Raw genomic sequence first — 26,026 nt, forward strand, 5'->3', positions numbered from 1 at the left:
AAAGGGGGTGCTAGCAATGCTAGCAACTATGCACGAGAGGGTGCAACTTGCTCTAATACCAAGCATTGGAGTTAGGGTTGCAGGAAGAATGCACACATAGCTAAGAGATGAAGAAGAAGCTCAAGGCACACAATGGATAATGTATTATTAAGTGTGTGAATACAAGATAAGAGAGCCCTACAGTGGCGGGCATATACGCAAAGCATGGGTGAAAAAAACATCATAGTGAGGAAAAAAAGTGCCTCGACGGTCCTAAGTGTGCTCACACGCATCTCTACCACATGGAAACAAATAGGATGTATGATGCAATTTCCAGAATGGATTGGTTATCTAGGTTATCTAGGATCGTAAGCTTTTAGAACAAGGATTCATTAGACTAAGCAAAATCGAGCTAGGGAGCACCTATACTCTTCCACTCTTTGATGAGGTATGGATTAAACACATGTTACAAATGACATACCTGAGGTCTTTAGTATGCTTAGTATTTAACAACTTCTTATGCTTGGACTAATAGATCAATTGCATCTGTAACTCCTCTATGGCTAGAGGAGGATTACACAACCCTTACTTGGTGTTACTAGCTATTTTGTCACACACTAGTTTTGTAGATCTAGCGACCCTTTTGGCTACATGCATCTTTGCGTCTTCTCAACCTTGTTGACAAAAAGTTGCAGCTTTGCAAAACTCCAGTCACAACGGCAAGAGGCACAATTTTTGCTTGAACTCTAGGATTTTTTTTTTAGGTTCTTTTGGAGTCCTAAAAAGTTTGTGGATGCAAAAATTGTTATTTCTCTGTGGAATACTTCCCAGTAACATTCATCAAATTGAATGTGATTTAAGTTAAGACAATTAGCTAGACTGTATACATCCGTTCTTGGGTAGGAGCCGAGTAGATGGGCAGAGCGAGAGGGCATAAGAGCACTAGGGCAAGCAGGTTTTAGGAGAGGTTTCTCCACTCTTGACCAGATTCTGACACTTAGAAGACAGTCTCAGAGGCGAATCACAAATTTATTTACACCAGCCAAGGAAGAGCCAGAGGTACTCTGCTTGACCGAGCCACTGAGCTAGGCAGATCAAGACGCCCACGACTTCAGGGGGTCTCCCACCACTGACCAAGGCTGCAACAGAAGATACAGATCACTCTAGCTCGACATGCAAGACGCCCAACCAGAGTATTGACCATGGAGGAGGTTGATGAGATCCGATAGCGACCGATGAGAGATTTCATCTAACCCCCCCCCCCCCCCCGCCCATCTCGTCTCAATCCCGAATCAACTTCAGATTTATTTCCTTTCTCCTTAGTGTTTGTGTTAGCTCTTTGTAACTTTATAATTTCTGTACTCAGACATGATATCAGATTTACCAATTGTAACTTTTTGGTCTCATAGGTCATGTTGGCCTTTCGAAGATGTTAATATAACATTTCTCTCTCTCTCTCTCTCTCTCTCTCTCTCTCTCTCTCTCTCTCTCTCTCTCTCTCTCTCTCGTCAAACTCCATCCTTGTCTCAAGCTCCGTCATCATTAAACATGTCTAAATATGGTCGAATTCAAAAGCTTAGCTTATATTTTTTCACTAACATATGAGTTTATAATACATATAATGTATATAGTTTTTTTGGTCTACCGTTTGGCCTCAATCCTGTTCCGGCCCCCCTCCTCCCCCCCCGTTCCGAGTAAATATGGGCTCCTTATGATTGGATATATGTGTAGTTGGTTCTAGTTGTCGGAGGCATCATCTACTTTCTATGGTCTAGCGTCTTGAGTCTTGTGTCTTATGTCCAGCACGGTACATTTGCACTCCTCCTGCACATTGGAGCCTCGGCCCTCGACACCTCCATTGTACTAGTGAGTCCTTGGCTTGGAGCTGAATGTGCTGCCAGCTAGAGTCTGTATTGGTTCCACGAGTTAGTCGAGTTCCATGGTGTTCTGAGTTTATTGTTGTGTCTCTAAGTTGCTCGTTCCATTGCTGTGTTACGTTTTCTTTCTGTTGGAGTGAGGTTTCACTCATATTGCAGTGAGGAACACCCAATGTAGAGAGCATGGCACACTTTTCTTGCTACAGGTGCTTTCACTTTTGGCATGCCCGGTAGGACTTTAACTGAAGTCTCACTCCACTCCACTAAGCATACAGGGTTGAGGAGCTAGCTGTTCAGCTCCTTGCTTGGTCTAGTCCGCTTGTGTGGTCCAGCTTGGTCTAGACCAGCTTCGCCCTCGTCCAGCTTGGTCTAGTCCATCTTCGCCTCGTCCAACTTGGTCTTAGTCTCTCTCGTCCCTATCTAGCAGGAATAATATAGCCAAGTCTAGCTTGGTCTAGTCGGGTCTAGTTCAGTGGGTCTAGAGTATCCAGCAAGTTCAAGGGTCTTGGCCCCCAGAGCTTGGGTGATTTTGTTGTTACTACATGACACGTACAAGGCAGTCAAAGATCGACAAAGCCCACTTCTGAGCCCTCTGAAGTACTACCACAGAAAGCGCCAACATAGAAGTCCACCAGCCCCGCTACCCCTACCCTCCCACGCATCTACCTCCACTCCCTCAACCAGTTCTTCATGTCCTAGGTCACCTTCCCTAGTACAGTTCTCACCCACTGTGTTATAGCAAGCTCTTGAGCAACAGGCTCCGTTGTAGGCTAAGCTGAACATTAAGTTTCGGACTTTCAAAGGACTCTCCATTGAGGATGCAGACGACCATGCTATGAGATTTACCTCCCTTTGCAGGGGTCGTGAGCTCAACAGAGAAGACGCCTACCTCGTTCTCTTTCTGTCAACCTTGGATAGCTTAGCAGATAAATGGTATAATCAGTTTGCTGAGAACCACTTTACTACTTGGGCAACAGTTCTGTGAAGCTTTCAGACGAGGTGACTTCCAAGAGAAGGTTCAAGATGAGTTGGCAAACCTAGTGCTCCAGCCAAATGAGAGTTTGTAGATTTCATGACAAGAACAAAGTCTCTCGTCGCCATGCTTCCCCAGCAACCAGGAGAATTCATGGTCAAGAAGTGGGTGGAGAAGGCTCTCCCCAAGACTTCTCAATGAAAACTCCGAGAGAGTCCCTACCTGAAGCCACTCTGGAGGAGTTTGTCGCAACTGCTACTAGGATAGTAGGGGCAAGGAGTTATTCCACGACCCTCCTCAGGTAGAAATTGCCTCATCTGACCCCTTGACTTCTTTACGCAGGAAACTAGAAGCACTGACGTTGCAATGAGCTCTTCAAGAGAAGAGATCCTAAAAGAAGAGATCCTTCGCTCTTCGACAAGAGAAGCCTCCACATCAAGAGGCTTTGGACCAGATCAAGTGGGAGCTAGAAGAGCTCGGGACTTAGCAGGAGTCTAAGGGTGTGGGCTGGTGTAGCACATGTCGCTCTTCAGGGAATCCTCCACATGAATGCCCTCTTCAGGCTTATCGCCACCTCTATGAAAAATCTAGACATTAAGACAAAGATTGCTACTACTTAAAGGGATTGCGGAAAACTTCACCAGAGCCTTGCTCCTACTCTTCCACAAGGGTTCGCACATGCATCTAACATGGTTTCTCCATACGGCCATCCAAACTACATGCCACCCTTGCTGAATACACCCGTCACGGTGACCGGCACCACGTGCTAGTTGTTATTTGAAGTGCTCAAAGTTGTTCAGTTTGTTCTTTTCCGTTAAACTGAAAGAGATAGAAAGTGCACGACCACGAGATGGGGAGTTGCGGAGCTCCACCCCAAGAGAGCACTGGCCCCAAACGTGGTGCCCCTTTCTGTATTTCTTTATATTGCTTGAACTCTGTACAGTGCTGGTACTCCATCCTCTACACCTTCACGCGGAAGCATGCCAGAGAATGAGCCCTTGGAACATATTTAAAGGCCCTTGGCCTATGAAAAATAGTTACATGAAAAGCTTCAAACTCAAAAGCATCTGGTCCAAAAGCGTTGAGCCCAAAAAGATTCCAGCGCGTTTTGCGAAAATCCGAACAATTGCCACATCAGCATATTGCAGCGCGAAACGCGGAATTCCGTACGCCTACCACGTGCACTTGTCAGTGCGATTTGCGGATTGTCAGTACTTTCATGCCACGCCATCAGCTGGCTGCGCACTCTTTTCGTTAATATCCTTTGTGTCACTTGGGCCCTATCGGACGGGATTCTATAAGTTGGTGGGAACTCTTCTTTAAAAATAGGCGACTCGGCAAGGCTCTGTAAGTTGCTGAAAACTCCTCCTGCTGTTGCTTCTTCTGCTGTTGCTTCTTAGGGTTGAGGCCCCTCAGCCGGGGATCTGCAGGTTGGCTCCGTTCTTCAATGGCTTGACACATCAGCAGTTTGTGACAACACCCCCTATGCAAAGTATGCAAAGCAATTTTCCATCTCAGAGCTTTTATCATGCTAATGCTCCCTGAGCCCCTCAGAGCTTCTACACCTCAGCCTCCACCTCCATGTAGCAGGAGCAAGGACCACTTCGCCCCCCGACTCGCCTGTCCAATTGGCCCATTTTGTGCTAGAGATGTGGGGAATATGGGCATTACAAGAAAAATGTCCCCTGCCCGAAGGGCCTCCTCGTCGTCATTGCCCTGAGGCTAAGGATCACTACAGCAAGGATTGTCTCAAGCAACGGGCATCCACATTCAAATCATGGAAGAGGTCAGCTTAAGCTTCCTCCACAAATGCTCTGTGAATTCTGTGAAGTACCTTGTGAGCTAACAGAAGAGCTACAAAATGCCCAGGTTAACATCAAAGTTATAACACCTACAATGGTCAGATATCTCGTGTGTACACTAGTGGCTGTGCCTAAATTTTCCATTGTCAACAGACATATTGACCTCCGTGAGTGTAGTTATGCAGATTTTTATGTTATCTCTATAGAAAAAGAGGCGAGACCTCACAATTCTAGCACTATTGCCTTACTATATGAGGATTTTGAATATGATAGCTCCATCAGAGGATCAGAACTATTCTAGCAGGACATGGGAGATGTCCAACACGACTATTTACAGAGGCGAACATTGACGATGCTCTTAATAGCCTGGCTGAATTGGTCAAAAATCCAGGAGAATCTCCCAAATTTGATGCGAGGAAAAATGATATTGCAGCCGTCGTATAGCTTCCTGAAGAAATTCTGAGCATGAAAGCTACGTCAGGTCAGAATCCGATTGTGATGGTCGCAACACCAACATACAATCCACTGTTTTGCAAAAAGGGCTCCAACCAGGAGTGCAGTAAGGACAATTTGGATTTTAAAATAGTTTGCAAAGTACATTCCCACCAATGAATGGGCTTGTGCAAACACCATAAATGATTTTCATGCTCCAAACAAACGCACACTTGTGTACACGCACAGATGCATGCAAACGTGTGCACAGACACACTGTTTTGTGCGTGTGCACGAGTGGTGGTGTATGGATAGACCGTACTTTATGTAGCTCTTTTTTTGGAAATAGTAATCTTCAAATCCTTCAAGGGTACCAAAGTTTGCCTTGTGTGTAACACAGAGCCAACATATGCAACATCAACTGGCCATGTTTTTCCGCGATGAATTGCTGTCATGGTCATTAAGACGACCCCCAGGCATGCCTGCAGCACCGGCTGCTGGAGGAATAGGTTCTGCAGAGCTGAAACAGAGGGTCAATTCTAATGTTGATCAGGTCATTGCACGCATAAAGAAGATTGCACCACAGACCTTCCCTGAGGAGGTGAGTTTCAATCTAATGCTTGCCTTTTATTGTCTTCTTTCTAATTCATTTAGCCTGGCTTCTGATTATCCTGCTTGCATTTTATTAGGATGAGGGTAATCCAGAATCTTTGCAGTCAGTGCAACAAGGAGTCACTGACTTAGTGGAAGCGGCTCTCCGGCCAAAGAACCTATGCATGATGGATCCAACTTGGCACCCTTGGTTTTAATCTGTATTTCTTATCTAGTGTACAATGTTGTAAATTAAATGTAAAGTAGGTGTAAAGTCAAGTCTAAAGCAAGGGTGTCAATATTTCTTGTAACAAACAGCTTGTGTTGAGTGAGCTAGTTTGGTCGCGGTATACGAACTCCCCTCAAAAAGAGGAGAGAGAGATGGATTTAGCCTGCATTCCATCAAAATCGGGATTTTTTTTGTGCAGAAAACTGTTCTCTTTTCTCCTCTTCTTTCTCTCTTTTTTTTTTTCTCGTTTGAATATCTTTTCGTTTTTCTTGCCGAGCACTGACAATTGCCTCTTTGAACTCCTTCAGGAACCTTAATGTGCTTTGGCCTTAAAAGGCAGTTTGCTCTCTTTACATTCCATGATCATGATATGTGATCAACAAAATGTGTAGTAACCTTCTATTTCAGGTCCTTTCATGATTCCAAATAAAAAAAGCAAGACGGTTTGATCCTCAATCATGTTAATGAAATGCACTCAATGTGATGTGTGTAGGCATATGATGGCATTGTCTTTCAATTGTGGGTTGAGAGAGAGAGAGATATGAATGAAATAAAATGTATAGTAACGTCTGGAAAAGGCCTAAAAGGCCTATGCGACCTATGAGACTAAAAGAGGTTACATCATCTTATGATCGTATGATCCATATCTCGGCACGAGAAAGACTTAACAAAATACCAAACAACCGGCACAACAATGACATCACATGAAGCCTCTCATAGGCCTATGCCTCATGGCCTTTGATCTCCTCCTTTGTGAAGAGAGAGAGAGAGAGAGAGAGAGAGAGAGAGATGAAATAAAATGAAATGAAATGTTATGTTAACGTCTTCAAAAGGCCAAAATGACCTATGAGACCAAAAAGTTACAGTTGGTGAATTTGATACCATGTCTTGAGGACGGAAATTACCAAGTTACAAAGAACTAACACTAAAACACTAAGGCACTAAGGAGAAAGGAAATAAGGGGGGGGGGGGGGGGGGGGGGGGGGGGGTTGTGGGTTCATATGAAATCTATCATCGGTCGCTGTCGGATCTCATCAACTTCCTCCATGGTCAGAACTCTGGTTGGGCGTCTTGCATGTCGAGCTAGAGTCATCTGTATCTTCTGTTGCAACCTTCGTCGGTAGTGGGAGATCCCTCGAGCTCGTGGACGTCTGGATCTGCCAAGTTCGTTGGCTCTGTCAAGCAGTGTCTCTAGTATGAGTAGGTTGTAATGACTGCTCCGTTTGCTCTCCTCTGACTCGTGTAAAGAACTCTGTGATTCGTCTCGGAGACTGTCTTTCCTCTGATGTCCTCAACAAGCTCTCCCTAAGTATGCGAAGCTCTAGCAGGAACAATCTGAGACACTTTTGATCCTTGTATCTCACGACTCTAGGAAAAGGTCTGAACCCTTCTCTGATCAAGCAGTGGAAGCGTCCGCGTATCTCATAGTATGCCGGGCAGTGGCATGTGTAGTGTAGTTCTGGCTCTGGCTCTAAGTTACATAGGTGACATCTTGGCTCGTGTCGGCACCCCTCGGAATTGGCCAGTCTCGATCTGGAGCTGGTGTGAGGATGTGCGTATCTGTCCAATAGCGCATCTTATCCCATGAGATAAGTGTGTATCCATGTATGGTGGCCTAGTCACAAAGCCGTCCTCCGTGAGTTGGAGAAGATGCTCTCTGTAGAAGGCCATCTTCGTGCCCAACTCTTGTGTCGGCTGTATCCATGTGCTCCTAGTATTTAGTTGAATCAGATCCTGACGTATGAGCTTGGTGATCTCTGTCCGTGTGAGAGACAAGGAGGGTGCATCCAAGGAGTATTGAAGTGGAGGTAGTCTATCCATATTGAGACCATGCGATTGGAACCATGATGCCATCTGTCCATATCAACATGTTGTATCGCCTTGTAGAGCTACTTGTCGAGATGACTCCATGGCAAGCCGAGCGTATCTGTCTTTTGGGGAGATCCCATAAACCGTGCATAAAGGAAACTGTTCGCGGTTCTTGAAACTGGACCTGCGAGCACATCCTCTCCAATCCTCCCAAAGTTGCATATGCTCTCGTCAGTCTAGTCTTTGATGCTCTCCTTAGTGAAAACACCGGTCCATTGAATACTACCCCGAGATAGGTATATGCATTTGTGTACTCCACAGTCTCCTTGCCATACATAAATGCGGGTGCCGAACTCCTGACCCATTGGGGGGTGGTGTTGAACACCATAACCTTGGTTTTTTCGAGATTGACCGACAATCCACTGTCACGAGCAAATGTATGCAGAGCATCCAAATGACGCTGCATCCCCTCTGGGGAGTCTGAAATCATCACAATATCATTGGCATATAGTAACAACGGAATCCATGTCCCTGCTAGCTGAGCCCGCCTATTTCCTACCGCTCTACATAGTCTGAAAACTCATCCACATACATCCCAAAAAGAGTCGGGGATAGTGGGCATCCCTGCTTTACTCCAATAGTGGAGTGGATCATGTCAGACATTCCCTCAGTGGTGTGTACCTATCCTATCACATTGTCCTGTATAGAGCTAGAATACCCCATATCAGCTTTGTAGGCACACCCATGTCCTGTAGTCTGTGTATAAGTCTGGCTCTCGGCACTATGTCAAAAGCTTTGCGGAAATCCACAAAGCTACAATAGATTCTCTTGCCATGGTGTCTACCCTCCTCAATAATAGCTCTGAGTGTCAGAATCTGGTCAAGAGTGGAGAAACCTCTCCTGAAACCTGCTTGCCCTGGTGCTCTTATTCCCTCTTGCTTTGCCCATCTACTCAGCTCTTGCTCAAGGACGGATGCATTCAACCTAGCTAATGTGTGGCCAACCATGATGGTGTGATTATTCGCAGGAATCATGGGATGTCCTGACTTGAAAATAGGCACAATCGTAGACTACTCCAGGTCTCCGGGAAGCCTTCTGCAAGCATATCCTTGGCATGGAGGAAGTGCTCTGCTACCAGACCATCATGATCATGCGCTCTCCTTGTCTTCATCCTGTCAATGGATTTCCTTACCCTCTCGGCAGTAAAGAAAGGACATGTCTCTGGGCATGTCTCTAGTGGGTCCGGCAGAGGTGGTTGCCCTAAAGCTGTGTAGAGAGATGTTGCATATTCCCCCCATGTCTCAGTGGAGATGACCGCGGGTGGTGGTGAATGCTCGTGGAATAGCCTCCATGCTTCGCCTGAGTCCTAACTTATAAATAGCAGATATAGATCCCCCTCTAGCTAAGATAGATAGGCTCTTTTCTTTTGTCGCACTAGGCGGCAAAAGATAATCCGTGATTGTCGATGTGTGGTAATATCCGTGAGCACTTTCCTCTGTAGTTTGATCCTCGTCTCTTTGCACTCCTTATCATACCAACTGTTTTGGGGCATGTTCCCAGATCGTCTTCGTGTGGGCGGGCTATGGGGGTATGCCTCTGATGTTGCATCATGGAATGTCTGTCAAAATCTGAGTGAGTTCATCTAGTGGCCGTCCTGGCTCCTGGGTGCATAGCTGCCTGTATATCTCATCCATATACACAGAATCCGTCTCCCTCATGAAGGTATACCGAGTGTGTATGGGGACCCCACCTAATGGAGTTGTGCTGAACTGAAAGGTCAGGGTGAAAGACACGATAGCATGATCAACTGCTACTCCAACTGACCTAGTGCCCACCATGAAATCCTGAAAGAATGGGATAAGACTTGGTTGGGCCATAACATAATCCATTGTGCTTGCACCATGTCGGTGTGGAAAGCAAGTAAAACCTCCAGCTGTCGAAAATCTTTGTAGGCCATTCACAATGGCCAATCTGTGTGCGGTTTCCATATCTATCAAGTATCTACCATACTCAAGTGTATTCCTCATCTTGTGATAGTTTGGATAGACCCATCTCTGTGACGTCCAGCTCCTTGAGCATCTCTTCGGAAGTATCATAAAATAGTGTCTGGTGTTGGGCAATCCTAGCATTGAAATCCCCTAGTATGATAATGTCACCATCCTTGGAAAACTCCCATATGTCATTATCCAAAATAGCAAAGGGGGATTGTCCTCTAGGTGATGCATATACTGACGTACTAGGAGGAAAGTAACAAATAGCAATGTAGAGATATCTGCACAGAGAGAGAGAGAGAGAGAGAGAGAGAGAGAGAGAGAGAGAGAGAGAGAGAGAGAGAGAGAGAGAGAGATCTTTTTACGTCTATTAGAGGCCAAAGTGCATGGTGGAACACATCATCTGTCTCCCCATCCTCCACCAAGGATATGGTCAGTAGCTATTAGGGCTAACTTGACGGAGGATGAAGGCAAGTCCTTACACATGAGGATGGATATAGGTTAGAAATTAGTGGATGGGCAATGGGATATGCCCCCACAACATGGAGGAGGTGGAGGCAACGTAGGTACGGGTATACAAAATGACATATGAATGAGATACAAGGTTATCTATATTAGAGGAGGCATGTAAGAGGATTACTAAATCTCTAGAGATGAAAGAAAAAGCTACGAAAGAGGTGCAAGTGTAAAAAGCCCATGACATATTCTCAAACAATAGTGCATTGGAGTGCCATATCAGAGTGTGGAGATTCAAAGAGAGCCCTCTTTAATTGCCCTAACTTTGTAGAGCATGAAGAACAAGAAAAGCCTTTTCTTCCTTGCAAGCACTTGAATTTGTGTTGCTATGAGTACTAGGTATGAGCCAAAATAAGCATATGTTCATTCACCAACCAATCCTCCAAGATGAGGGAGTTCACAATGCTCTAAGCTAGTTTCACACCTACCCTTGTATGAAGTGGGGGTATACATGTTTGTGCTTTTGTAGCCACCTACCTCCAAGATAGTTTTCTTTCTGTTAATCTACGAAGATTACTATTTGAATTAATGGAGTATAGCTCGTAGAGTTCTCAAAATGAATAATTTGTGGTATATTTAAATAAATATTATTTTTCTCTAGAAAAAATCTCATTTTGTGTCACAAAAGCTTCGCTAGAAAATGGTGACATTATGAGAGTCTACAAGAATTTTCGATGGGCAGGTGATCCGTTTTGCCAAAGTCAAAAGCGATATTTATTGTCCTCCCAAAGAAAAAGGGGGACTAGGGATAAGAAATATATAGCAATGTGCTGCTAATCTTGTTGTAAGAGTCATTATGAGAGCTATTCAAACTCCCTCATAAGCATGGGCTCTCTTGCTTGTTCAACATCTAATTCATTTCTTTTTTAATATGCTTATGGGGTTGGACTAATCTTCCTTGAGCTACCATCTTCTTTGGACCATTGAAGATCAGGCCCAAAAGATTTGACTTGTGTAGATTTTGTCGTCAACTTGGAACAGGTATAGAGTCTATCTCGTTTCCAAGCGGGAGTCAACTTTTCCTCCCTTGTCCCTCAATTTGACTTGATATGGTGGCCCTCAATCCCTTCGCACATTATTAATTGCCAAAATTTGGATTGATAAGGAACATAGATTATGCCCTAGACATGAGCTACTTTGTGTCCTCTTCGATCTTGGGAAATAACTTTACAACATACTAGGATGGCTTCCTTCCCAAAGGATCAGCAATGGTAGCTCAACTCTAAGGAGGGTGCCTTGCATAAGGTCTTTTGTTGGCAAGGGGGTTTCCTCCTTAATAATCCCCAATACCCTTGTGTAGATCTTGTCCCTTCTCTTCATTCACCCTTAATGAGAGATGGGGTTACTTTCGGATAGGAGACAATGGCAATTTAGTTCCATTCTATTTTGGCTCATAATTCACAAAGGTCTTTGGTCACGAGAAAGTCCTCAAGCGCGGCAATCTAATCAGATTTTTTGCATGTGCTTTAGTTTTTACGTCACCTTTTTATGGGTTTTTCTTTTTGCAGTTCTATTTTGATGCCTCTTAAAAAGTGCTAGGTTTCTCTGTGAATTAAGAGTACACTCAATTAGGAGACTCAGTCCAAAATCTTTCCTTGTATTGGAATAAGGCCCGAAGTGAATTTTATCGGATTTTTTAGAAGGAAAAGAACGTTTGAGAGGCCTTACCAGACTCCAAGTCTAAGGATTAAATTGGTTGATGTTGATTTTCCAATTCATGATTTGAAGTATGATTAGCTCAAGTTATACCAAGCTCACAATACTATCCTCATGGATGCTAGCACTTGCTATCGAGAAAATGTCAAAAAACTACAATAAATCTTACCAGACGGCTCCCAAAAAATCCTCTTTGATTGGATAGATAAAGTCTCCAAGAAATTTAGTCTCTGGTTGTTGAGATGATGAAAGAAAAATGTTCATGGAATCTCTCCAGGCTTTAATTAATTAATTGGTCCCAATTTCTTGGCCATGAGTTTTCTTTCTGTAATGATTATCTATGCCAAGTGGTGGTTCTACCAAGGACGTGTTTTGTAACCCTTAAATTCCATATCGGCCCTAGTTGTATGTCCCTCCAAAGTAACTCTTCTACCTCATGAGTAGCTTTGCAATTGATTTGTCTCTCTAGTATAATTATTATTACTTTTATGTTTTTAAAATAAAATGAATGGCTTGTAAGAAATCTGTTTTAATGGAAATTGTTGAGTACCCAAGTATGTATGATTCTCATGATTTCTTTATTTCCCTTTTGAATTAGAGTATACACACAACCCTTCTTGTAAACAAGCTTGTCGTCTCTTGAAATTTCTCTATCCCTTAGTATTTGATGAAAACCGGAAGGTGCTCATTATGGAGGTGATAAATTTTTCTATTGTTTGAACCACCTTCTCCAAAATCCCTTCTTACTGATTTGGTTTCAAATTGAGCCCAATTCTCTCTCTCTCTCTCTCTCTCTCTCTCTCTCTCTCTCTCTCTCTCTCTCTCTCTCTCTCTCTCTCACACACACACACACACACACACACACACATGCTCATCCACTATTTTTGGGCTATACCAATTACTTGCATTTTGATCTTTACTTGTGTCCTCTTTATTGTTAAGTTGAACGTTTCATGTTTTGAAAGAACATTGTCCTCTCTTTTCTTGGCTAGATTGTTGGGGTAAAAGCATGTGGCCGCCTGCCTATGACTAACACCTTTCACACACTAACTCACTAATTTGGTTTACTTTTTAAGTGTATATACAATTAAGGAAACACAGTGACTTGTTATAATTTTTCTCTGCCTCTTCTACACACAAAATGCATTTTGAAATTGATGAAACAAGGTGTATGTGAGGTGGTGAGAGTGAGGCAAGGCAGAAGCTCCATTAAGGGTATAATCCCTTTGTAACCTACTTCTAATTTGAAATACTAAAGAAATTGAGTGGTTGCTTTCTCGTGGACGTAGCTTATATTGAGTGAACCACGTGTATGTTGTAGCTCTCTCTCTCTCTCTCTCTCTCTCTCTCTCTCTCTCTCTACTCTATAATTTCTCATGTGTGAAAATCATCTCTCTCCATTAAGAAAACTACTTCAATATCTACTTAGCTACGTCCTATTTTCTCACAGGTGAAGCTACTGCTAAACCCTTATGGAACAAGTTATGCAATAAATTTGAGAGCACAAGTGGAAGTAACAAAGTGTACTTGATGAAGAAGCTCTTCAAGCTTTGCATGAAAAAAGATGACACAATTTACAAGCACTTAAATATGTTCAATTTACTTTTTAGTTAATTGTTGACAACACATGGATAGGAGTTTGACAACAAAGTGAGGTATATTTTCTTATTGTGTTGTCTATCCTCTTCATGGGACATATTTTTCACAACGATTAGCAACTCTGCGTCTGAGGAAAAATTGCTTATGATGGTGTAGTTTTCAATCTACTCAGTGAAGAGATACGTAGGGAGTCTATGGAGCCTACAAAACTTAGTGAAGTTCCAATGACAAAGATTAGAGAAGTCACACATAGCTGTGCCAAAAGTAAGGATCACAAGATTTTTTGCAATAATTCTAGAGGTTCTTTATGCAATGTTGAATGCTACCATTTCCATAAGAAATGACATTTGAAGAAAAATCGTTGTGCATAGCAAAGAGAAACAAAAGAAGCCTCAAGACAACGAGAAGTTTCATAATGATTGCAAGAACAAAGCTAAAATAGAGGATCTTAATGTGCTAGAATCTCCTAAGATTGTAGATGTGCTTAAGATCCAAACTTTTTGAAATGTTTAGTCTTTACAAAATAGATCATAGTCCAAATACTCTATTTGCACAAGATACTAGTTTTGAGTAGAATTGGGTGATAGATTCTTGAGCCAGTTTCCACGACGGAACACCTCATAGAGAATGATTCTCTACATATGCATATATTTGAGTAAGTCAAATGGGATGCCGAGGAGAAATCGTCAGAGCAAAGCCACTCTGAATGAGTGTGGGAGGAGAGCCGACGGCGAAGCTACATTGGAGGAGAGCTAGATAGATCTCTCTCTCAGTCGGGAAGTACATGCTGATGCCATCTTCTGCCGTCACTGCTAGCCAATGCCATAGCCATTGATGCTCGAAGCCGATGGTCGACAAAAGAAGCTAATGCCAAGCCGATGGGCCAAAGCCAAAACGATGTTGAGAAGAGCACCAAAAAACTAAAAGATGACGTCGTAGAGAGTGTGCTCGTTGATGCTGGAATCAAACCGAGAGTTGATGTGGCTCTCTCTCTACTTGTATGCCAATGTCACCAAAGGGAGAAGGTGCTGAGGTGAAAGGACTTGCCAAAAAATATGGCCAATGCCTGGGAAGAGACGTGACTCTTCTATTTCTATCTTTTCAAAGACCAAAAGCCATGTGTGTGTATGTGTCCACACACAGGCACTTGCCGAGAGCACACGCACTCTCTCTATTCTCCGCAATCTCTCTATGTGTGTGCATGTGTGTGTGTGTGCGCGCACGCGCGCGCGCTAAGTTGTTGCCTAGTCGGCTAGGACATATGAAAGGGAACGAAAATACTAACTCATTTTGGTTACTTGCATGTTAAGTTATTCCAATTTTTCTATGTGTGAGCATTGTATTTAAGGCAAACTAACTAGGAACGTCTCACCGCCATTGAATAGGAAGCATTTGCACCCACCAGAACTTGTTTATAGCGATATTTGCGGTTCTATGCCACCTAGATCTCTATGGGGAGCTACCTATTTTGTGAATTTCATAGAAGATTCCACTAGAAAGGTGTGGCTTTATTCTTTGTGACATAAGGATCAAGTCTTCTCTACTGTCCAAAAATTCTTAACATTGGTAGAGAATCAGCCTGGCAAGAAGATCAAAAGCTTGAGGAGTGATAATGGTGGAGAATTCATCTCCATGGAGTTTGAGAATTTGTGTAGCAAGAGAGGTATTAAGGGGCACCTTACTACACCTTTCACACCCAATCTGAATGAAGTTGCAGAAAGGGTGAATCGAATGATTCAAGAGCGAGTCACAACCATGCTTTTGATGGAGAATTTGACTCAAGGTTTTTGGACAGAGTCAGTACTGAAAATAGTATATATCATCAATAGGTCACCCAATATTCCATTGAATTTCCCAATTCTAGAGGTTTTTTAGTCCAACAAGAAGCCACATTATGATCATTTGCATGTCTTTGGATGTGAAGCATATGCATGTGCCCAAAGAGCTTTGAAAAAAGCTAGACGCAAAGTCACACGTGTATATTTTCCTAGTTATGGTGTAGAACATTGTCTCAAAATCTATGAAAACTTAGAATACTAATGTATCTTCCACCAACAATGCTCCAATTGACATGGCACAAAGTAGTAGTCAAGGGATTTGAGACAATGTACTAGATCCTCACATCCACCTGAATGGTTTTAACCAGGGTGGGCTATGTTATGTTGAGAGATTGTGATGAGCCATCTTCCTCTAAATAAGTCATGCAAATGGATGACAAGGTCAAATGGGAGCTGGCCATGCAATCTAAGTACCAGACGAATGTCAATAATGAGACATGGGACTTGGTCAAACTGCTAGAAGGCAAGTAGGCCTTACCTTTTGCAAATGGGTTTACAAGAAGACATTTACACTTGATGATCCCAAGCCTAAATACAAGGCTGAAATGGTGCTAAGGGATTCAAGAACTAGAAGGAAGTTGATTTTTATGAAATCTTCTCGCCCATGGTCAACATAACTACACTATGCATAGTGCTCGGTTTAGTACCCATTGAGGACATGGAACTTGTCCAAATAGATGTGAATACAGCCTTTCTTCATGGGGATCTTGAAAAGGATGTTTATATGAAGCAGCTTGAAGGTTTTGAACAACCTAGTAGGGATGAGCTTGTATGCAAACTCATGAAAGTGCTTTATGGAGCACTACTCAAGGCACGAGTATCAAAAGTTTAACACTTTTATATGGTCCTAGGGTTTTAGGAGTGAAGAGGATCACTGCTTGTATACAAAGAAACTCAATGATGTTCTTTGGTCATTTTTATTTTATATATATAGCTGACATACTCATTGCAAGAAAGTCCATTGCTCATATACAAAGAAATTCAATGATAATTCTTGGTCATTCTCATTTTATATATAGATGACATGCTCATTGCAAGAAAGTCGATCGAGAAGATTTCCAAATTGAAGCAAATGTTAAGCAAAATTTTTTCTATGAAGGATTTTGGTGAAGCAAATCATTTTCTTGGTATACATATCAAGAGAGATAGGAAAAATGGTATTCTTGAGTTGTTCCAGGAATCCTATATCCACAAGGTCTTGCATCGTTCTAATATCCAAGGGGGAGACAATGAGTACCCCACTACCGTCATATTTTAACTTAAGCAAGAAAGATTCTTCCAAGCCAGATGTTGAGAGGGAGAAAATGGCTAGTGTGCCATATTCTTCAATCGTAGGCAGTCTTATGTATATTATGGTTGCTACAAGGTCAGACATTGCATTTGTAGTTGGAGTGGTTAATTGGTATATGGATAATTCAAGAAAATGTCATTGGATAGCATTGAAACACATTCTCAAATATTTGAAGGGTACAACAAGAAAATGATTTTTTAATAGCGTTGCATCTATTGTTGGTGGGAATGGGAGCAATATAGTTGTTATATGGCTAATTCAAGCAAGCATCATTAGATAGCGGTGAAACACATTCTCAAATACTTGAAGGGTACAATGAGCAAGTATTTATACTTCAATGGTAGAGATGCATCCATTTTTGGTTACACGGATGCAGATAATGTGGGTTGCAAAGATAGTAAGAGATCTACGTCTAGCTACATTTTCATATTTGCAAGAGGATCCATTTCTTGGTGATCATTGCTCCTAGATTATAGGTATTCTTCCTCTATAGAGGTTGAGTACATTGCAACGCCAGATGCAAGCAATGAAGCTATTTGGTTGGCACACTTAGTGAGAGATTTAGACATTCAATAGGTTTTGATCATGCATTGTGATAGTCAGAAATCTTGTGTTTTACTCCAAGTTGAAACACATTGAGGTGAGATATCATCTCATTTGGGATGCATTGATGGATAAGCGATTGAAGCTTGTCAAGGTCCACATTGATGACAACCGAGCGGATGCTCTTATAAAGAGCCTGGCTACAGAGCGGTTTGCACATTGCGTTGAATTAATGGGCATAGGGTAAGTACAGTTGTACAAGGTCGAGCATGTTGTGCTTCACAGTCGTAAATAGTTTGTTTTGAATTGCAACACTTTTTTAGGTGAAAATCCTATGCACTAACATGAGTTTGTATGTTGTTTCAAGATTGTCATTGTGACTAATCCTCTTTGAAAATGGCTCATATCTCACTAATCGTCTGTTAAATCACAAACTAGGCATAGGAGGGGATTGGGGACGCAAATTTGTACATTAAAATGTCTCATATCTCACTAATTTTTCATTAAAATCACAAAATAAGCATGAGAGGGGATTGGGGACACCTAAACTATGCAATATGGCCCCAAAAACATCAAAACCAACTAGGTCAAAATTGCACTACTGTTAATAATCATGATTTTTTCTAGGGTTTGTAATGGTGATTTTGAGACCTTGCATACAATTTTTTAGGGTTTACATTGTTTTCTAGTAAGTTTCGTTCCATTTGGAAGTTGTAGACCTTGAAGAAACGACAGTGCACTACTTGCGGTTGAGGACTAGTTATTGGTGCATGACATGCATTTGAGATTAGCATACGATTAGGAGTGAGTCTTGATGTGATTTTTGAGAGCGTGATACCCTCTCATAGATCCATGCACTAGTTGGGTTAGCTACATCCCACAGATTGACATATTTTTTTTGTGGGTCTCTCTATTTTGTGATGGATATGGTGATGTCTGGCAACCCACCAACATTTGGTGCCTATTTGGGACAAGCCGGCCTAGATAAAAGAAAATCATATCACCGAGTTCATAATTTACATCTTCATCTAGGTTATCCTAGATTAGTCATTATCTTTATCTTCCCACATAGTTGGAGATTAATATGTGCTAGTTGTGTAGGGTACTTGGGAGTGGGGATGCTTGCCAAGGATCTTATTAGAGTAGGCTATATTAGGATTTGATGGTATTAGATGCTTGAGACTGGTGTTAAGAGTTGATAACGTCAACACGTTGATAAAATTGACAATTTTTGTGGTTCATGAAATTTTTTACTTTCTACATGTCATTTTCTGTTTCCACAAAAGCAAAGTAAGTAAAAACATCATTGGAGGTGTATAGATCTCATGAAAAATCCAATCCAAGAGCTTGTAAGCTTGTCTAACCAAACTTGGGTCAAAAGACCTATTGAGAAAAGAGAGACTCAAGAAACAGGGTTAGTAACAATTGAGCCTATTTAGGTCTTGAAAGTTGAATTGACCTCATAGATAGATCGTACAAGCTGTAATATTTATGTGTGCCAAGTTTCACTTCAATTGGATCATGTTTCAATCATATACCATCTAAAATTTTTCAGAGGGGCCGCTTACACCAGAAGCTTCAGAGATGCCTTATGGATGGTATGATTGATATTCTTATGCTCTAGGAGTATCATCTTTGTGAGAGTCGCATTCAACAATGTGGTCAGATTCTGTGTGGCTGTTATGAGACTTTTTGGTCAGCTACTTTTGGGCCTGGAGGCATTAAGGGAGGGGTATGTATGACTATTGCAATCATGGAAGTAGGCAATTATGGGTAGAGATATTATTGTGCCAGGTAGGGCCTAGTGGATTACTATGTAGGTTCATGGTTGCCTCATGGGCTTCCTGAACATCTATGCACCCAATGTGGCAAGTGTACGAGCTGAGTTTTGGTCACATAATATAGAGTCTTTGCCGCATGCATAGCAATGGCGTGTTGAGGGAGACTTCAACATGTTGGAGGACCCCTCAGACAAGATTGGAGGTAGTCATTCTATTGTGTGTTGGGCTGAGTTAGCAGATTAGGAGCGGTCATGTATGACCATGCAAGTTTTGTGCAACCTCCAAAAAGCTTGTCTTTATCTCCTCGCTCAAACCGTAGAGTAGAAGGAGTGAATCTATCTTGGATGGATCGCTTCTACGCAAATTATTGTCTCTGCGACATGGCAGGATTATTTGCATTCTCGTGGGGAGTTCTTTCTCAAATCATACGCCAGTGATTCTTACTATGATAGACATACATAGAAGTGGGAGTGTGATGTTGAGGATCCCTGAGAGGATCTTGCTAGATATAGATCTTAGAGAGCGGGTGGTAACACTTTGGATAGAGAGATTGGGAACTCAAGGCAATCCTACTAGTAGAGTGGCCGCTAGACTTGTTGAGCTTACCTACTTCTTTCTTCAAGAGTCTAAAACTCGCTTGGCTGCGGCCAGGGAGGAGGAGAAGCGGCTCAGAGGAGGCATTGCTTTCTTGCAGTGGATACAAGAGTGCCACCCTGGCATTCCCTAGTTAGAGGAGCAGATACAACTCGCTTGGCATTGACCACCATTGAGGAGTGCTGCCATGAGTTTGCCTTTCATCGATAGGCACCTCAAGTAGTCCCATAAAAATCTATTGCCAAAGTTAGTCTAAACATTGCTTGAAAGATTGTAGACTTGTCAAGAAATCACAAGTTGAAATGACAAAAATACTCCTTGACTTTAGTTTATAGAGTAATCTTGAGCACTACCAAAGTGAAGAGACATCGGGCATTCAAAGACCCATCCGGAAACTAGAGATACAAAAGGGGAAGTAATGGTATTGAGTTTACTTTTCACTCATTTGAGTATCTTTATGAACCTAATATTTGGTATGCTAGGAAATTTTACAATACCTAAGGATACCATCATCCAGAGCTTCTACTAAAGAGGGCCTTGGAGAATCTCCAACTGCAAAGACTGCTCCAAGGATTCATCAGGAAATTCAACGATTCACTTTGAGGGAAGGGAAAACCGGAAACAACATCATTAGCATCTGCATTAGCAGCCCTTTACATCAATTTTTTTGCATTGCACTTGTTTTTCAATAAAGATTGATTGCACAAAAAAGGAGGAAAGAAGCACTTGTTCGAGGGGAGGATACAAAGACAAAGACCATTAAGCAGCTAAAGGCAAATCTTTGAAGAAGACAAAGGTGCTCTTGGATTAGAGAGAAGCATACATTTTTCAAGATTTTGCTCTTGAATTAGAGCTTTGTTTTTGCTTTTGGATTGTAGTGTTGCTCCTAGATTGGAGTGTTATGTTGTTTGTCTCCTGGATTGGGGATGTATGTTGTCTGTGCTCCTGGATTGGAGTATTCTCTTTCTTCATCAAGTTGTAGCCCAAAGTTCATGATGAGGATTCCTCTTTTATTGTCATCCTATGTGGATACCATTCTGTCATCCTTAGTGGATAAAGAACCTTCATTGTATTGTCCTAGTCCAAACCTCAAGGGGAGGATTGTAAGGTGTGAGCTTTTTCCTAAAGTCACTAGAGCATGAGCCAAGGAGAGAAAAGGTGGAATTATCCCACATGTATTGGTGCAAGGTTGTAAAGCTACTTAAAGCTCATTTTATGACTAAAAAAATCCATTCGATTTTGCATTACATCTCTCTTGCTTATGGTGAGCTTGTGATGGCTTAACAACTACTCAAGATCGTGTTTATGAGTCCAAGTTAATTCATCTTGGAACCTAATTTACTTGAGTGATAATCTAGCCTATACACAACTACTCAAGATTGTGTTTATGAGTGCAAGTTAATTCATCTTGGAACCTAATTTTCTTGAGTGATAATCTAGCCTACACCACTCACTTATGTGCACGATGTTTCTCTTTCATCCACCCTAGCTAACACGATCCCATTCCCATCAAATAAAGGCTATGCATCAACACAAAGTTTCAACCATGCATAACACTATTTTGATGGCATACGATCATCCAGGAGGACTCCTTATAGGAGGGGGGAAGCACAGACACAAGTGATAATTTTTGACTAAAATGGGCAGTTTTTTACTAGTATATAATTCCAAAAAGTTTTCATTTGATTGCAAATATATTTTAATCTTTCTAATGCCTATAGGAGTCTGATGTGGTGTTAGGGGAACAAATGCCAAATATGAGCCACTAAAGTTGTATAAATAAATATGCGTTTTCACTTGATAAAATTTGATTTTTGCCACAAAAATTCCAAAATGGAGTAATCCAACAAAAATACAATTGAGCCTTGATTTTTAATGTGTTTTGGAAATTTTTGGATGATAGTTTTTTCGGTCATTTCTCTTTAATTTTTAATAAGAAAACAAAAATAATAAATGGATACCTAACAGCGCCAGAATGAAAGTCTGAGCTCAAATGCTGGATCCTCATATCAAGATGAACCCATGAAAAAATTTGGGAGAGATTTGGTGAATTTTGACAAAACGCCTAATAAACAGCTACGACAACTTCAAGCGAAGAATTAGGTAGACTATCCTAGCAAAATCCAAATCTAAAATTTTTTAAGCTAAACGAAGGTTAAAGGATATAGTAGGGCCATTGGGTCAGTCTCGGCAAAACGCCATTGAGGAGCCGAGTATGTATATTCTCCGAGGCCCAAAAATAGCTCATTTTCACGTTGTGTGTGTGTGTGTGTGTGTGTGTGTGTGTGTGTGTGTGTGTGTGTGTGTGTGTGTGTGTGTGTGTGTGTGTGTGTGTGTGTGTGTGTGTGTGTGTGTGTGTGTGTGAGAGAGAGAGAGAGAGAGAGAGAGAGAGAGAGAGAGAGACCTATCTACATGTGTCTTCTATGGGCTTGTAGCTTTGACTAGCGTGATCTTGCAAGAGGGGTAAGTTCATTGTCTTATCTAAAAGATGTTTCATTGGAAACATGTGATGCTAACAGCTAGAAAGAGTGATGGGAACACAAGGTAGAATAGGGATTATGGGAGGTAAAAACACCTATCTCACGGTTGGGTGCACCAAACTTGAAGCGTAGTTTGCCCTTGGCTATTAGAACTCATGTGTAATGACTAGTGACCATTTGGCTAGCATAAGAACTCAAAGTTAATAATTGTTTTTTCGTTAGGAGGCCCATTTTTGAAATGGGCTCCATGAATAGGATCACGATAGTGGGGAGAACAACATAAAATGATTGAATATAATAAAGATGCCTTGGGGTAGTACAATAGACCAAACCACCTGAGAGAGAAACAAAGCATTATTTTAGGGGGAAATGATGACCAAATGGCACCAAAATTGATATGAGGTATTGAGACATCATCCATGACATGCTCATGTGCTTTAAATGCAAGAATAAGGCCCAGATGCTAAGACAAAAGTCAAGATAATGAATTTAGAGTAGATATGTGCTATTGAAATTAGGGTTGCAGGGATGCACATACAACTTGGAGACAATGAAAAAGCTCAAGGCACACAACAGGGAGTGTGTTGTTAAGTGCACAAATAGAAAATTAAGATAGCCCTAGAGTGATGGGCATAGATACAATGCACAAGGGGGAAAACCTCCTAGTGAGGGAGAAAAGTGTTTTGGCGGTCCTAAGTGTATTCATACATGTCACTACCAGATGTATGGTAACAAATCCCCGTAGGAGTGATGCGGTGAATGAGAGTTGGCTCATAGTGTATAGGATTGTGCCATGCCCTAAGGAAATGATCAAGCCACAAAGGTAAGCAAGCCCAAAGCTTTGCAAAAGGCTTCAAAATTTTCATGAGGCAATGCCTTTCTGAACATATCTACAAGGTTGTTATATGCCTACACATAAGCCAAGATGATCTCTCCTACTGAGAGTCTCTCCCTTGACATAGTGATAGTGTACCTCAATGTGCTTTCTGCGAGCATGAAAAATTGGTTTCCTAGTAATTGCCAGTGCACTCTGACTGTCAATGTAGTTGGTAGTGTCATGTCCAACACCCAAATCATCCATAGGGCATCTGAGTCACACACACTCAATCATAGCTATGAAGACTGCTATGTGCTTAGTTTCACAATTGGAAGTGGCCAAAATAGGTTGCTTCTTACTCAACTAGGATATGCATGAACTACCAATCATGAAACAAGAACCACTCGTACACACTCTTGTGTCCTAACAACCAGCCCAAACTAAGTCCAAAAGGCATGCAAACCTGGCGGCGATGATCTCCCCTTGGGATAAAACAACCCAAGATATATAGTACCACTTAAGTAGAGAGACATCCGTTTAACAATCTATCAATACTTAGAGCTTTTGCTATGCATAAATACATTGACCAATGGGATTGCAAATTGAGTATCCGGCCTTGTATTGCATTCAAAAACATTCTCATAAAAAGTGACATCAGCAAGATCTTAGGAATCATGAAGACTCAATTTCAAACCTGTTTCAATAGCAACAATTTTGTAGTCCTTAAGTCTAAACTTACACAATAATATATATATATGTATCTTGATTGACACAACGTACTACCTCCATCACACCGCTTAAATAGTATGCCCATGTAATGATGAAAAATTCTCAAGTTTTACAACTTGAAAGTAGCATTCAATTCAGTCCATACACCTTTCTTGTCTTTGTACACTTTTGTTTCTTGTTCTTTCTTGACAAAATCATGAGGATGTGTTATATACACTTCCTCAAATTTATCACCATTCAAGAAAGTAGTAACAATGTCTCTTTCATGTACATTCCATCCAAAATGAGCTATCAATACATGTAGAAAATGAACAATATTCATACAAAAATTGGGATCAAAAATCTCTTCATGGTCAATGCCTTTTTGATGTGCATAACAATTTGCAACAAGTCCAGCCTTGTAGCAAGCAATGTTGCCATCAGGCTTACGTTTCAACTTGTAAACCCATTTTGTAGCAATGGACTTTTTGCAACAAGGCAAATAACATAAAGTCCAAATTTCATTCTCTAAAAGTGCATTATATTCTACTTGCATTATTGTAGCCATCCCAATTTTAGTATTCTATGCTCCATAAAAAGAAAGAGGTTCCTCTTTAACTCATAAACTAGAAACAACCAATGCATAACAATCTGATGCATATGATGTATGGCAAAAACCTAAACCGAGTACAACTAGACATAGGTGCATCCAATTTACTGCCATTCAAAGTATGCACCATCCGTTTTGGCATACCCCTTATCTCTTCATTCTCATCCCTTTCCACATCATGTATATCTGCATCAGTAATAGGCTGATTTGTAATATTTTTTGAAACCACCATAGGCTGTAAATTTCCCTCATTGGAACTTGCATTCAAGTTTTACTATTAAAAAAAAGGAAAAAAATTGTTATCAATGTCATGCGAGCTTACATTTATTGTCTTTGATACATCATAACAAAGGCTGAACTGAATCTTTCACACATACAACATCTCGAGAAACCAAGATAGGTTTTCTTGTGGATAGTATAACCTATAACCTTTGCTTTCAGGACTGCGACCAACAAAAATGTACTTGACAACCTTATCATCCAAATTTTTGCATTGTGTTTGTGGCACCAAAACATAAGCTAAACAACCAAAAACAACGCATGTGATCAATACATGGCTTCTTATTATGCCATGCTTCTTAAGGACTCATAGAGTGCAAGGCTTTGATAGGAAACCTGTAAAGTACATAAGTAGCACACATGATAGCTTGATGGTAAAGCTTGACTCTTGACCATACATTGTGCCATCTTTGTAAGCGACCTATTTTTTCTTTAGGCAACACAAATTGCTACAGTGTAAACGACATTGTAACTTGGTGTTTTATCCCATGACTAGGCAAAAATGCTTAATTTCATGAAACATATACTCCCTCCCTCGATCTAGACAAAGGGTACCCATAGTATATTTAGAGACATTTTCAGCCATAACCAAAAGTTTCTTGAAACACATGAATTCTTTAGAGTTAGTTTTAAGTAGATACACCCATGCATGCATGGAGTAAACATCAATGAAAGTCACAAGGTATAGATCATTACCCAAGGATGGCATTTGCATAGGTCCGCAAACATTACTATTATGCACAAGTAAAACCTGCATGTGGCCCTTATTGAACCATCCTTTGGAAACTTTGAATGTTGCATATTACCCAAAATAAAGCCTTCACAAACATTTTTAGAAGGTTCTTTAAGAGGTGGCAAAGAAGCAACCATATTAGATTTTTACAAATGCAGCAAACTGGCAAAATTCGGATTTTTAAAAAATGCATCCCAAAGTTGTATGTGAAATAGCCTTTGAATCCACAAAATTGTTGTTTACATTTTCCATATAAAATGAGCTTATATAGCCCACAACACAAAATGCCAGATGCAACAACTTTATCATAAAAAATGAGATCATGAACTATACATCTATCATCCACAAATTTGACAACAAGGCCAAGTCTTGCAAGTGCAGAAACAAAAAAAGGTTATTTTTTATCCCTAGTACATAAACTTCATCAAAAAGTGGAAAGAATTGCCATTCTTAGTAGTTAGCACAATCTTTTCAATATCCTTGACCGGAAACGAGACATTGTTGGCACAACTGACTGTATTCTTATGAGGAGATCCTCAAGAGAGGCAAACAAATCACACTGCAAAGTAATCTTCTTTGCAGCACCACGATCAAAGTACCAAACATGTGACTCTGTAGCAATTGACAAACATGCATCATGGACAGAAGGATCATAACACTCTATACTAAATTTCCACACAGCTTCTACATCAACATCACAATATCCATTTACAAATGATTCTACAATAGTTGCACTGGTAGTAGATCTAGCCTCTTTCTTCTTGGCCTCTTTTGCCTTCAACTTAGGACAATGTGTTATCAAGTGATCATTAACCTTGCAACTAGAGTGCTACGTTAGCCACACCGACACAATTTGACGATGGCTAAATTTAAGAACATGAAAGAAGAATATCAATGA

The 26,026-nt window shown here is 41.2% G+C and overlaps 1 protein-coding gene across 2 annotated transcripts in view; it reads left to right on the forward strand.

Moving 5' to 3' along the window:
* LOC147436212 (uncharacterized) overlaps positions 1-6,339 on the forward strand; it is a 125,807-nt gene extending 119,468 nt beyond the window's left edge. For both annotated transcript variants that reach the window (XM_086489107.1, XM_086489108.1), the window contains 2 exons: positions 5,464-5,664; positions 5,753-6,339. In XM_086489107.1, the coding sequence (XP_086345233.1) occupies positions 5,464-5,664; positions 5,753-5,872 (321 nt within the window). In that variant the 3' untranslated portion in view covers positions 5,873-6,339. The remainder of the gene's footprint in view (positions 1-5,463; positions 5,665-5,752) is intronic.
* The last annotated feature ends 19,687 nt before the right edge of the window (positions 6,340-26,026 follow it).

The sequence above is a fragment of the Adiantum capillus-veneris genome, chromosome 18 (genome assembly GCF_014529385.1).
Source record: "Adiantum capillus-veneris isolate H3 chromosome 18, ASM1452938v2, whole genome shotgun sequence".
NCBI lineage: Eukaryota > Viridiplantae > Streptophyta > Polypodiopsida > Polypodiales > Pteridaceae > Adiantum > Adiantum capillus-veneris.